Genomic DNA, 15,110 nt, shown 5'->3' on the forward strand with positions numbered 1-15,110 from the left:
GCTGTTGGGCATTAGTATATGGAACAACAATTTTCAAAGGATCAGTGCCAAACAAAGTTAAGGCACGTTGCCTGCCCTTAGCAACCAACGTAGCCACCAGGTCAAAGTAAGGGGAAAGGACTTTACCACGACTGGCTGGAAGATGGATCCATTCCAAAATCCCTTGTTGCCAAAAAACTCCAGTAGGGGTGTAAGCAGTGCGAAGAATGCAGTAACACCATGGCATATTGTCTTTAATTCTGCTCAATTTTTGTTGACGGAGGGCGTCATGCACAAGTTGCAGAGCCTGTTTAGCAGGATCCGATAACGATCTAGGAGAGGTTGGTTTGGAAGGACCCTTTAACATATCAAAGAGGGGCTTAAGTTGACCTGTTGTAAGTTTTAAACTAGGGCGAATCCAGTTAATATCACCCAAAAACTTTTGGAAATCATGTAAAGTCTTAAGATTACCTGTGGACAAAAGTGGAGTTTTAAAGGAGACCTGGTTAGACTCAATGAGTCTTCCAAGATAATGGTAAGGAGTAACAGTTTGAACCTTGTCTGGAGCAATGATAAGATTAGCTCTATTAAGACAATGTTTTAGGAGTTCATATGCCTGAAATAAAAGAGACTGCGAAGGGGCAGCCAGCAATAAATCATCCATATAATGCAATAGTAGAGCATCAGGAAAGTCCTGACGTACTGGGTAAATGGCCTTGGCAACATAGGATTGACATAAAGTAGGACTATTTGCCATTCCCTGTGGGAGAACGACCCATTCATATCTATCATAAGGCCTCTCAAAATTGGTAGATGGAATGCTAAAGGCAAAACGTTTGCAATCAGCCGGAGCCAGAGGGATGGTGAAAAAGCAGTCTTTTAAATCAATAACTATAAGATGCCACTCCTGCGGCACAACAACAGGAGAGGGCAAGCCTGGTTGTAGCGGCCCCATAATTTCCATGGTTTCATTAACTTTCCTTAAGTCCTGTAATAGTCTCCATTTACCAGAACGTTTTTTAATGACAAAAATAGGAGAATTCCAAGGACTGTTAGTAGGCCGAATATGACCCGCATCAAGCTGTTCCCGAACCAACTTGCGGGCAGCAGTAATTTTTTCAGAAGACAGAGGCCACTGTTCTACCCATACTGGGGAATCGGATTTCCATGTGATAGCATCAGCATGAGCATCGGGAATTACAGTGGCCCCTTGGAAAAATACCCTAAACCTCGTTTGTCATATTTTGGAGAAGGAGAAATAGGCTCCGGTACTCCCTGTAAATTTTTACCTAAGTCTTTTCCTTCTTGGTAATCTTGTCTTTTCATAATCTGCCAAGCAAAATTTCCAATATTAAGTTTTGCTTCCATTGCTTCTAAAACATCTCGACCCCACAAATTAAACAGGAGTCCTGGAAGGATATAAGGACGAAAATATCCCTCATGTCCCTAAGCATCAGTCCACTTTAATAAATTAGTAGATTGTTCAGGATTATTACTCATTCCAATTCCTTGTAAAGAAGTCATAGAAGGGGAGGAAGGCCACTGTAAAGGCCAGTGATTAGATGAAATAACAGAAATATCAACTCTAGCATCTAGCAGACCCTTAAAAGGCTTGCTAGCAATCCATATAGTCAATTCAGGGCGAGTCAGTAATAGACTGCACCCAATAAGCGTGATTTGAGGATCCAAAAGCGGAGCAACCTCGAGTCTCAGTGGAAAGGGGTTTCCCTATAGAGGTATTCACAGGTATGACAAGAAGCTGCGCTATAGGCTTATCAGGAGTTAGAGTAAATATTCCACGAGGTGCCCAAACAATAACTTTAATTTTTCTAAAAGACTAGATTTACTGAGGACTTGAACCAACAACCTTATAGTTGCAGGCCTCACACTTTAATGAGCTAACAAGTCACTTGCTTTACAAAAAGTTAGAAAGCTTCCCTTAAATTGTATTTTGGATGCAAATTTGGCCACCTGAGGCGGTGTAGCTTGCCTGAGAGCTGAGCGGGTGGGGCTTGCAGTCGGCAGAGAAAGGGAAAAAAAAATGTCAGTTTAAAACTGAGCTAGCAGTTTCTGGGCCTTTGGCCCTGCTGTGAGGACCCCCGCCCCAATCATGCGGAGGCAAAGCTGCTGTGGTCAAATTTTCTAAGAGAGAAACAGATGGACAAACACATTCACAAAGCTTTCTCCAAACAGCGTCAATACAACAGTTTGAGGTAGATTATTACCTGGAAAGCAAAACTGATTAATCTTTTCTCCATTAAGTCCCCAAGCTTTTTCATCCAAACTTTCACCTTCAGGGATCCAAGAACACAATTCACGAACAATTTGCAAAAATTTCTGTACATGACTAAACTTTACATCACGACCTCTAGTCTTAATCATAAAATGTATAAACAACTTATATTCCTTAGACTCTAAATGCCCCATGTTTTACTCCAGCCTGAAAACTTGAAAATCAACACTTATATATACACGATTAAGAAAACACCTCAAAAACTTACTGCTGCAGCCTCACTCCTTAATTGATGTGCGTCACTGTAATCCCTCGTGTCCAGGCCCCGTGTCGTGGTCGCCAGATGTCGTGGACCGTCCGGACGGGTAGGCACGTCTGCCCGGGGGTCTCTCGACCTGCAAGAGGGTCCCAATACCTGGAAGAGGGAGTGCGCCTGAGAAAATAATAAAGACAGAGAGAGAGAAAGCGAGGCGTCTGGAGGGCTGATAGGCTGTGCCTAAACAGCAAATTTTATTTTTCAAATGCCAGGAATAAATACACTTTCTTGGCTCTGGTTTACGTCATAGCAAGAGGAATGTAAATGTATGCCTCACATGGCCTATACAATAGAGAAATCAGATACACAATGGTTGCAAGAGGAAATGCAAATGTATACCTTACATGGCCTATACAATTGAGAAGTCAGATACACAATCAGTGGTTGTAAAAAGTAACAGAATTTCCTGTAATCACAAAGCTTGTTTGCATCCAGACATTATTCCTCCTGGCTGCAGGTATCTCCGGTTTGATCTTGTTTTAGAACTGAGATGTGAAAAGTTTTTTGGTTTTGCTCATCAGAATATCTTTTAACCGGATTCTCCTTTGTCTACTCCTAACTCAACTTAACTCAATTTCCCATTCAGGAATCTCTGAGTCAGGAATCAAAGCCATCCCTTATGGTGGCATTTGCTTTGCAAATATCGACAGTTAAACCATTAGGCAGTCAGGTAAGTAAAGAAAAGGTTAAAACTTATTCTTAAAAGAGTCATAAAAAAGGTTAAAAAGCAGGAACTGGTTGCTGGTAGGGGGTCACTCGGTCTAGCAGCAACGCATAGTTTTAGGCCCAAACGATATTGTGGTTGATATTAGAAACTGATCAATCATCTTTCAGTTCCTATATTCCGGATAGCTCGACTGCCTCCAGTAGGAAACTGTGTTTGGGATCAAGCTCACCGTATAGTGAGACTCACGCCTTTTAGGGGTCTCACACGGGAGCGTTCCCCACAGTTTGAACCTGGGAAGTAGAGGTTGCAGTGAGCCGAGATTATGCCACTGCAGTCCAGCCTGGGTGACAGAGCAAGACTCCATCTCAAAAAAAAAAAAAAAAAAAAAAAAACTTCCTCCTGGTATGGGGCCACCATCACGGTGTGCGCCTTCCATTCTGTGACTTTCTAGCCGTCAGGGCTTCCAGCAGGGCTCTGATCCCTCCTCTTCAGGGACCCCTTTAGCTGTCCATCCCCTAGGCCCAGCGGCCCCCCCAGCTCCCTCCTCTCAGGTGTGGTATGGAGGCCACACTGTTAGACCTAGGCTCTCCTACTAAGGGACCAGCACAGCTCCTAATATCCCAGTTAGGGTTGGTCCAACCTGCGCGGAGTCCCACAAAGTCACCTTTGCTCCACTGAGCCAGCAGCTCTGAGAAAAGAGGTTTCTCTGGAGCTCTCACCTGGTGATGAAGCTGCTTGGCTTGGCAGGGTGCAGATTTCTGCATGTGCTTCCTTCCCCCGGTCAGCTTCCACCTGTGCCCTTGCATTAGCATCCCTAGCACTGACCAAAGGTACTAGAGAGGAGAAGTCAGGGGCACGGCCAAATGGAGAACCTGGGGTCATGATACCCTGATCTGTGAAAACAAGGTCTCTGTAGCTCAGACAGAACAAAGTGGTGTTCCCCTTGCAGAGAGCTTTGGATTACCCCAAAATAAAGGCTGGAACTAACTGAGCACCTGCTTGTATGCTGGAGGACCTGAACTGTGTGACTCTTGTTTCTGTTCCACACAAAACTCTGAGGTCAGATATCATTATCATTCCCATTTGATGCTTGGAGACTGGGGTTTGCAGAGCTTAGGGAATGCGGCCAAAGCTGCTCGGCTGGCCAGTGGCACCAGGTCTGCCCCTTAGGCCTGTGCTCTTAACTGTTGGATACACTTGGCACTGCTGACATTTCGGACCTGACACTTCTTTGTGGTGGGGGTCTGTTCTGTACCTTGCGGGATGCTTAGCAGCATGTCTGGCCTCTACCCACTAGATATCAACAGCCATTTCCTAGTTGTGACCAACACAATTTTTTTTGAGGCTGGGCATGGTGGCTCACGCCTGTAATCCCAGTACTTTGGGAGGCCAAGGTGGGAGAATCGTATGGGGTCAGGAAGTCAAGACCAGCCTGGCCAACACAGTGAAACCCCATCTCTACTAAAAATACACACACACACACACACACACACACACACACACACACCCCCACACACACAATTAGCCAGGCGTGGTGGCGCATGCCTGTGCTTGCAGCTACTTGGGAGGCTGAGGCATGAGAATCCCTGGAACCTGGTAGGCGGAGGTTGCAATGAGCTGAGATTGTGCCACTGCATTCTAGACTGGGCAGCAGGCGAGACTCTGTCTCAAAAATTAAAAAAAAAAAAATTTTGAGACATTGCCAAATGTTCCTTGGGACCAAAACTCATCCCTCGTTGTTCGAAGGTGGTCCCGGTATTGCTTTGTCACAGGCAGAGGCAGTCTTATGAAGAGATGGAACAGCCAATGGCTCTTGAAGTGTGGTCCCCAGTCAAAACCCCACAGGTTGAGTTAGCATCAAAGGTTTGAAGGAGGGCTAAGTGTTTTGGGCATCTCCTACGAGATTGGGTGTCTATCTCAGGCCTGGTAATAATAGCATTTATTCAGAATTTATTATGTGCACTAGTTCAGCAGAGGGCATGATAGCACTGACCCTCTAAGCCCACCTATGTGGCCCTGAGAGGGGCCCTGGAGGCCCTGAAGGAGAGTTGTGGGGTCTAAGGCTGGTGCAGCCCAGGCCTTCCCAGAATCTGTAAGTGGCTCCTGGTGTCTGAAGGCCCCCATGGACCCCCCCAGCCATCACCTCCAGGCCATTTTGTCTTCTTAAGATGACAAGTGAAGGGTTCCAGTGGAGAGGAGGCGAAAGGACAAGCTCTTCCTCCCACCGCCCACCCTGGGAGGCTGGTTGTATTGGAATTGCAGGAAATTGTAGGAAAACTGGGTCTGGTTTGAAAAAACACCTCTTGAACTATGACTGGAAACTTGAATCCCATTCCCCTTTCTGTCCCCCTCCCCTCCCCCCCCCCGCAGGCCTCCTCCCCCCCCACCCCCCCCATCCCCCCGTTGTTAGGATGGCTGAAAAACAAATGTTCACTAAACGTTGGCACTTTCACTGACTGCTCTATAGACTTTAGGAATTTAGGGCATGCAGGTGATACCAGTGGCTTCTTTACTATATTTTGGTGGTCTGTTGGTAAAGGTTTTACATATTTCTCAATATGTGGATAAAATGTTTCAAATAGAATGATTAAATTTGAGCATTTCAATCTCATAACTGGGCAAATCTCTACATTCCCTTAAGCATTTCAATAAAATAAAATGCATTGAAATTTCCAAGATAGAAGCAAATAAGTGCATTTACTTATAAAATTAGCTTAAGATGATCTACTTCATTTTTTGCTGCAAATGTTTTTGAAATGTAGCATTTTTGTTTTCTTTTAAACCACCACCACCACACACACACACACAGGCCCAACTGAGTCCCCAAATGATGGTTACATTCTTATTGGCCACAAGTTTTAATTTCTTCCTGTTCCCTGTAAACAGTGGGAGGGGTGGTCAAGTGGCTGGCCAGTCAGAGGAGAGAATGCCCGGATCTATGCCTTACACTGGAAGGGTCCATTATCATCCAAGATGTGTTCTGCGCCAAGAGAATGCAACCGTCAGTCCCTTTCGCTCCTTATTTCAGCCATAAGGCTGCTTTCTGTTTATTGGAGACAAGGTCTCACTCTGTCACCCAGGCTGGAGTGCAGTGGCAAAATCTCGGCTCACTGTAGCCTCCACTACCTGGGTTCAAGCGATCCTCCCACCTCAGCTTCCCAAGTAGCTGGGACTACAGGTGTGCACCACCACATGCAACTAATTTTTGTATTTTTTAGTACTGATGGGGTTTTACCATGTTGGCCAGGATGATCTCGAACTCCTAATCTCAACTGATCCACCTGCCTTGGCCTCCCAAAGTGCTGGGATTACACCTCAGCACCCCGTAAAGGCTGTGTTTTGTCCATGCACCTTGACAGAATGGGTGCTGGGCTCATTTCCCACACCAGGCTCTTTCATTGATTAAGCCAAAAATCTCAGAAATGACCAAGACTCTTCTATTAATCCCTCACAGGAAGATGGGGGATGACACTACATTCTACAGGGTCTAAGGTGCTGCTAAACTGGTCCACTGTCATGGAGTTTTCGGGGAAGGCTGGGAACATCCTCTCAGGAAGAGTCCACTGGAGGAATCGAATGATCTACACAAATAATTGGGGGATGAAACGGGCCTTAGGGGTTGTCTGGGCATTGAACTTGTGAAAAATCCTCAGGTCCCTCTGGTCCAGTCCGTAGCTTGACCCTGAGTATCTTGAGGGCAGCATCTTAGAGCCCCTGGGTTAGCAGAGTGTGGCGTGCTTAGCAGGGGCCCAATACTTTTTCTTGACAATATGATCTTTAAAATCTTGCACATGTAAAGACACACAAACCCAAAGAGGTTATTTAACCAAGATCATAAGTGGAGTTTCTTATGACTCCACTTATGCGGCTAATGGTGGGACAGCAAGGGATGGGTCATGACTGTCAGCCTATCCTTTGCTGTCCCACCATTAGCTGCAGTAAGTTATTCCTTCACGGAATGTTTATTAAGGCTTTTTGCCACTAAGAGCAAGGGCTGTAGGGTATAATCAAAGTTCTTCCCTATCCTTGGAGTGATTTACAATCTGATGAGGAAGTTATGATAAATGTCTACAACTGGATAAAATATGTGCTGTTAATAAGTGATTCAAGTGGACCTGGCTTCCAGGAATCATTAACATGCACATAGATACAACACATAACATCCTGCTCGTCCTGCCGTCTTTCCCATCTCACTGGATGACCCCCTTTCTTCCAGTTGCTTATGCTACTAGATCCTCCCAGACTCCTTTCTCCCACATTCTGCCTGTCAATAAATCTTGTTGGCTCTACCATCAAACATAACCAGCACCTGACCACCCCAACCACCCATGGCACTATCACCCCTCACCTGATGGGTGTACTGGCCTACCCCATCCCCTCTTCCTCCTATAGTCTCCTTGAGACTCTTCTCAACACAGCAGAGCAAGCAAAAAAGGTAAGTCAATCATGTTACTGAGCCACTTGACCCCTCCATCACCCAGGTCTCCTGTCTCCTATTCCCTCTCATCCTGCTTCAGCCACACCAATCCCCCTGCTGTTCTTGAGTACATCGTGTGTTTTATTTCTTCCTGCGAGGATCTTCCCCTACATATCCACATCACTCCCTTCCTCACCTTCTTCAGGTCTTTGTTGAAAAGTATCTCCTTCCTTGACCCCCCCATCCTGTCTGGCACTCCCTGTCTCCTTCCTGGATATTACTTTGATCCATAATGCCACCATCTGACACATTTTACTTTTCTTGCAATCTCCAAGAGTATAAGTTCTCACAGACCAGTGATTTTTGCTGTATTCTTACTCCTGACACATAATTTTGATGGCAGTTTAGTACTAAGACTTTAGGTCAAGATTTGGAGTTCACTTTAGCCTATATTCCTACTTCCCAAGCTTTAAAAACCAATGTGTACCAAATTAACACCAAAATCTCAAGCTCCGAAGGTCTCAGGTGAGAATTATGGCCTCATCTATGACACTCTCTCAGTGACGATTTTGTCGATCTTTATTTTTGGTAGTATTATAAAAATAGGTGACATTTTGCATTTCCAAACGTAAAATAATATTGACAGTGCCTTTTCAAACTACATTCTGGCTGGGAGCAGTGGCTCACACCTGTAATCTCAGCACTTTGGGAGGCCAAGGTGAGCGGATCACCTGAGGTCAGGAGTTCGAGACGAGCCTGGCCAACATGGTGAAACCCGTCTCTACTAAAAATACAAAAATTAGCCAGCTGTGGTGGCGGGTGCCTGTAATCCCAGCTATTTGGGGGGCTGAGGTGGGAGAATTGCTTGAACCTGGGAGGCAGAGGTTGCAGTGTGCTGAGATCATGCCACTGCACTCCAGCCTGGGTGACAGAGTGAGACTCTGTCTCAAAATCCAAAAACAAAACAAAACAAAAAACTACATTCTGATGCGGATTCTGAGGTGTCTCTTTAGGGATCGTTTACCCCATTGTGCATTGGGAACCATTAAAAGAATGGTTGCTCCTTTAACTCTGCAGGCATTGTGGTCTTTTTGGTTCTGGATGGAGTTGAGAAAGATGTTTGGAAAACAATGTTACCTGCTCCAGACAACAGAATTCTTTCTCGATGAGTAAAACTTACGCATCTAAGACTGAACTCCATCTCAAAAAGCAGATCAATAAAAAGCACAAAGGCATTGCTTGATAGTATGAAACAAAAAGGATTTGGAATATAAGGCAGAAAACTGATTATCTTAATAGTACTTTAATTAAACAAGTCATACCTTCTCTGCTGTCAATATAAAATAAAGGCATAAGCTCAAAATATGATGGCAAATGGTGTCCCCAAACTATGAAGTCAAATGGCAAAATGATAAGCCAAGGAATGAACTTTTTAGCCACAAAAGAGCTAACCTCAGGTGAAGCTATGTATGAGGAATTAAGACCAAAGTTCTCTGAATATGGTCCGTACCCAAGACAGGTTATTCTCTGAAATGTTCCCAGAGTTGTTCAGTACTTGCCACTGGAGTAGAAAAATGTGTATCAGGAGTGCCAAAGTATGTTTTGTATCTTTCTCTTGTGTAATATAAAGGGCCTCTGCTTGGCCCTGGGTGTCTCTCGTTTTGGAATCATACATTTTGAAAAGGAAATACGGTCCCCTCTCCCTTAAATGCCTAGGTGCTAGTATGAGAGGAATTCTAATGTTTCAGTAAATATAGAGATTCAAACCCTATCCTTTCCTCTTTGTTAACCTTAAATTCCTCTGGAGCTCAGGCTGTGTTTTATAGAAGGATTTTTTAGGGATGCTATTATAAAAGGGTTAAGGCACAAATCAGTGAGGATCCTGGCTTCTCTTGTTGAGGGCACAAGTTACACCCACTAACCTGGTCTCTGGTGCTGTCACTTTATATTCTCCAGGTATTTCACCAAAATGGCAGAACACAGTCAAATTCTAACATCCTGAATGAAGGATGACACACTGAAGGTCAATCTATAGGGTTGATTAATCTTCAGGGGTCAGTGCAGGGCCTGAGGAACGAGACGCTCTGAAATAATTCTTTCTACTCTTCTTGATAAAAGTCAAACATAGTCTGGAAAACTCAGGTTAAAACTTTATCTAGACACAAGTGGAATATATTCCTCCATCACAGATGTACATGGCTCTAGGGAATGACCGGAGCCTGCAAGGTGCTTTGAACACCGTGGGTCCTAAAAACAAGTCTGTTGAATGAATGAACATATAAGAACACAGCCCATCAAAAATCAGCCTAGTTTAAGTGCAAGAAAAGAATACCGAACACTTTTCAGATTGCATCATTCTGACGGGAGACTTCTCACTTCCACTGTTCCCTTACTCATAGGCAAAGTATAATAATTTTAAACAAGAAGAAAATACTAAATCAGTAAGAAAATACAGTCTCACAAAGAATAGACAGGCTTCTTGTAATTTATTTCAGTTATTTCCAAGCGACAGTTACAAAAGTTAATTTTTATAATACTCTTGATAAGAAAATAAAATTTAAATAAAAATACATTCTCAACAATACAACATGGTTACACAAATTCACTACATTAAGTTTTGATAACTTACATTTTCAAACTGGACACTGTAAAAACCGTTATTTACTAGCAACATATTAATTTCCAAATTAATAAAAATGGAAGCAGATAATATCAACCAAGATTGGTAATTTAACTCTACAATGAGTCTTGTATTTTTCACATACTGTAAGGACACCTAAAAGGCTATGCAGAATTCTGTCTTTACAGGATGTACCGTTAGAGCAAATTAAAGGTGCTTTCACTAATAAAAAGATCTGTTTTTCAAAACCTGGCATGAATGAAATCAGGCTTCAGAAACAGAAATAAAAGCCATATCATTCGTCGCCTTTTTTTGTTTAATAAAAAAAGCCTAGTTTTGACACCTAACCATTACCCGTGATATTAAAAACAAGTTTCTTTGGCAAATAAAATAGTTCAGTTTGATAAATTATATTCCTGGGAGTAAAAACCTTTGCTATTGCCCATCATCTTATTAAATGAATATTAAAAACAAAGCTAAACAAAAATAAAACAACAAAACAAGCAACAGATCATACCACAATTTCAACTGATGGAAATGGCTACACTAAGAACCAGAACCAGCATTTATGGCAAGTTTCCCCATATCACCCTTTTCTTTCCTTCCTGGAGTTTTTAGGTTTTTAGGATGAAGTAAGCTGCCTTATAAGTTTTCAAATGTGGAAAAGGTAGAGAAAGCATATCAGGTAGTAAAAATAAAAAAAAATTTCTAAGTAACGGTAGAGGAATAAAGGCCCTGGAAGCAAATTTCTTGGTTGTCTTAGGGTCCTACTGACATGGACTCTTATTTCAAAAGACTTTCAAAGAAAATTAATTTAATTTCACATCACTTCTTTTTAGGCTGTGCCAAGTTAATTCCAGTTAAACTGGCTGTTTAAAAGTGTCACGTGAAGAAAAGAACTAGATGGCTGAACTCTCCCCCTTTCAAATCCAGAGTTACGTATGCACATAGCCTTGGTCTCTCTGATCATGCCATGATCTTTAAAAACAAACACAATTGGGAATTTGATATTAGAAATGTTAGATGAATATTTCTTTTGCCTTAAAAAAAGTAGCAGAGGACTAAAAAGCCACTAAAGAATAATTATTGGTACCTGGTGATGTTTACATGTTCTTCACAGGTAGAGATTTCAGAGACTTTTAAAAGGAATTTTAATCTAAATGTAATTTGAGAATGAGAAATTTATTAAATGGCTAAATTCTTTCATATTTATAGTTTATGGAATCTACAAGCTTATAAAATTTAAAGGACTCTTTCAAACTTGTCTTTAAAAGGAGCCAGGAGTAATAATCTACCATAATGCAGTTAAACATAACTCATTGATTTTTACAAGTCATTTAGAGAAATACATTGCTCAGTTGTATTATTTTATGGAACAACTTTGATTGTATGCCAGTAGTCTTTAAAAATAATTACCTAATAACAATATAATTTAAAAACGATTACCCACCAATAAGATAATTGGCAAAGTGTATCTTGAAATATAGCTTATGCTCAGGGAAACTAAAAAAAGCACTACTAGTAGACTTACAGTAATAAGTCACAGTTTTGAAAAGAAACATGTAAATACTCCAAGGTTCAAAGTACCACATTTAGAAAATATTTAGAATAAAAAAAGACAAAAATAAAGAGTACCATGGTTTTTAATACTGATGAAGCAAAGTGTATCCCTCAATTTCAAGGTGGCAACTTGCTTCGACTGTTTATTTACAGTTAGGGTTTTTAGGACAAAAGTACATTTCTAGGGGAAGAAAGTCTTCAAACAGTTGCTTGGCCAAATTCCATTTGGCTAGCAGGCAATAAGGAAACAGCAATGAAATATAAACATTTTTCAGGAAAGCATTATTTCTAGACTTAAACACTGATCATTCAACTGATCATAAAGATTAGATACCATGGAGTATCTAAAGTATAATCTGGAGCAGTCCAGATTATTAAAGTGCGCCGAGTGACTGTTCTCGAGAAAGATCAGAACCTAACACTATGAGGAGGGCATCCTTACGGTGGCCCTTATTACAACACGAAATAGCAGGTGAAGTCAAGTGATTTTCCCACCACTTTTGTTCCCTGTTTACTTTCTTTTTCAGAAGAGATTTCCTTAGAAGTCAGGTTAAACTTTCAAATCAAGAAAATGAGTACCTGGTATTTAAAACAATAAAAACAATTTTAGTGGTCTCGTTACTTCATCTGCCATCATTGATCCCAAATGTAAACAAGATGCACACAATAGCACATATTCCCTGATTCCTCCCATCTTGAGTTTTGCTTACATTTTTAAATAGGCAAAAGGATCTACCAGCTTTCAAGGATGCTCTGCCAGTTTTCTAAAGTTTCTATCACTGCCTTGATTGGAACCTGTAATGACTGATGGACCAAAGGAGAAACATTTCTTTTTTTTCTTTTTTAAAGAAAAAAAAAGGCTCAAGCCTGTAATCCCAGCACTTTGGGAGGCCGAGGCGGGTGGATCACAAGGTCGAGAGTTCGAGACCATCCTGGTCGACATGGTGAAACCCCGTCTCTACTAAAAATACAAAAAATCAGCTGGGCATGGTGGCGTATGCCTGTAATCCCAGCTACTCAGGAGGCTGAGGCAGGAGAATTGCCTGAAACCGGGAGGCGGAGGTTGCGGTGAGCCGAGATCGCGCCATTGCACTCCAGCCTGGGTAACAAGAGTGAAACTCCGCCTCAAAAAAAAAAAAAAAAAAAAAAAGAACTAAATGAAAAGCTCTGAACTGTCATGAACTGAAATTTTCTAGTAAAACACAATGTTGGCAGTATAGAGCAGGCACTGATGGTAGTGAAAACAAGTCCACAGAACAGAGTGTTATAAGAAGAGACGGTTTCTTGCTACGGAGGAGTTCTCCCTTTGTTAAAAAGCTTTTCTAGGAAGATTCTTTTGATTAAAAATAAGTTGCAGAAACATGGATTGGTTCACACAGGTATGAAGGGAATCTTGGGCTTTAAATTCTCTAGTTATACCTCACTACCAGGATTCCCAAATGATTAATTTCAATTATTAAATATTAAATACGATGTGGAGGCAGATGACATTGAAGCGAATTTTCATTCTTAAATACTACGAACGAAATATATGATGACTTGAAAAGCTCCAAGAAAACAGTATTTTCCAGTTCTTCTGAACCAATCTGTTAAACTCTAAGATGCTTTCCCAACAATTGGATTTTCCCTAGAAAAGAAAAAAGTCACTTTTCAAAATTTAAGAAATGTAAAAAGTTAAAGGGTGACAAATATATAATTATATAAATACAAATCCATTAAGTATTTAGTATTTTCACTTGAAAATCTCTCATGCCAAATCTTGTTTCATTAATTCGATGAGTACTTACTGACCATCTATTAAATCTTAGACACTAGTGTAGAAGTTAAGGATAAAGTAGTAAACAAAACAGATCAAGAAAATCCTTGCCATCATGGAACTTACACTCTAGTATAGGGTAAATAAAATCAGTAAGATACCTAGTACAGTAGAGGTTGATATTCTTTTAATAGACAAAAACAAAGCGGGAAGTGGTATGGTGTGTATGGGTATGAGTGGAATGTGTTCTCTTTCCAGGTCCACAAGGGGACAGAGTTTTAAGGGCAAAAAAATTCCCAGCACCATGCCCCCTTCTCATGCCTCTATATCGGGGGGATTTGACAATTTCTGCTTTAATTTTGGCAGGTGTGGGAAAGGGTCAAAAGTCAATCACTCCAGTGGAAGTTTAAAAAAACTCTTTTCATTGGCCATGGGGCTTGGAGAAGGTGGGAATTTCTCCCAGGTTATAAGTCCCTTTTCTTCCACACCCCTTTGGATTCCATACTTGGGTCCCCTTCAACACACTCTTGGTGGAAGCTTTCTCCCTTCTTCTCCTTTTTCTCTTTCTCTACCTAAATAAATGACTTTTCTACAAAAACTTTTTGGGTCTGATATTTACTTTACGAGCACACCCGCCATGGTCCCCTCGCCTGTTCTTGAGAGAACGAGAGACCAAGAGCCTGGAGTCTACCAGGGGGTGAGCCGAGTGCTCCCCTACACCCCAAAACCCGCCAGAGTATTATCTAAGATTGTCTGGAATCTCATATGGAAAATTCCCAGGGCTCCAAGGAAACTGGATTATTACTGTTGGAAGAGAATCAATTACATTAACATAGAAAAGACAGGATTAGGATGTTTATAAAAACCTTTCTAATTGAGGCACCTATCTGAGAAGAACATAAATATTTATACCTGTCAAATTGACTATTATACATCAATAAAAAATATAATTATTAATACATATACTTTTCAAAGAATATTTAAGGTGGTGGGGCCCGGATTCAAAGCCCCCTCACTAGGTCAGCTGTGTGACCTTGGGCAAGACATTTAACTTCCCTAAGCCTCCATTTCTCTAGCTGTAAAATGAGGATAAAACCAAGTTGGGCTGATCTGAGGATCAATGAGTGTTCACTGTGGCAAACACTGTTATTTGTTGGCCTAAGAACCACTCCCTCCCTAGCCACTTCTTCGCAAACAGATCCTGATTCTGCTTTAACATTGGGCAGCCTTGTGTTTCAGGGAAGTCTAGGGGTAACTCTAGAGAAGGTTCCTTTCTTCAAGTAGGGAGAAAACAGCCTTTTCGGCCTCAGGATACTGTCATATAAAAATTTGGGGCTCTGAACTACTGCAGCTCAACTGTGACCATGAGCGAACAAGTCTAAGGAAGACAGAAATCACCTGGTTGAGGTTGGCTGAGTGGCAGGTGTTTCTTGATGACATTGCTGAGTTGCTAAATCAACCAACTGTAGAAGTTAACTACTTACTTTGAAAGAGTAAAATGTTTTATTGTTTAAGCCACTTCACTTGGGACTTTGAAACTTGCTGCTAAAAGCAATCTAAAT

At 41.7% G+C, this 15,110-nt stretch overlaps 1 protein-coding gene across 3 annotated transcripts in view; it reads right to left on the reverse strand.

Moving 5' to 3' along the window:
- Positions 1-10,083: 10,083 nt before the first annotated feature.
- Positions 10,084-15,110, reverse strand: part of RASA2 (RAS p21 protein activator 2) — a 123,090-nt gene continuing 118,063 nt past the window's right edge. For all 3 annotated transcript variants that reach the window (XM_039461886.2, XM_039461884.2, XM_039461885.2), the window contains one exon: positions 10,084-13,419. In XM_039461886.2, coding sequence (XP_039317820.2) covers positions 13,389-13,419 — 31 coding nt within the window. In that variant the 3' untranslated portion in view covers positions 10,084-13,388. The remainder of the gene's footprint in view (positions 13,420-15,110) is intronic.

The sequence above is a fragment of the Saimiri boliviensis genome, chromosome 9, assembly GCF_048565385.1.
Source record: "Saimiri boliviensis isolate mSaiBol1 chromosome 9, mSaiBol1.pri, whole genome shotgun sequence".
Classification (NCBI taxonomy): Eukaryota; Metazoa; Chordata; class Mammalia; order Primates; family Cebidae; genus Saimiri; species Saimiri boliviensis.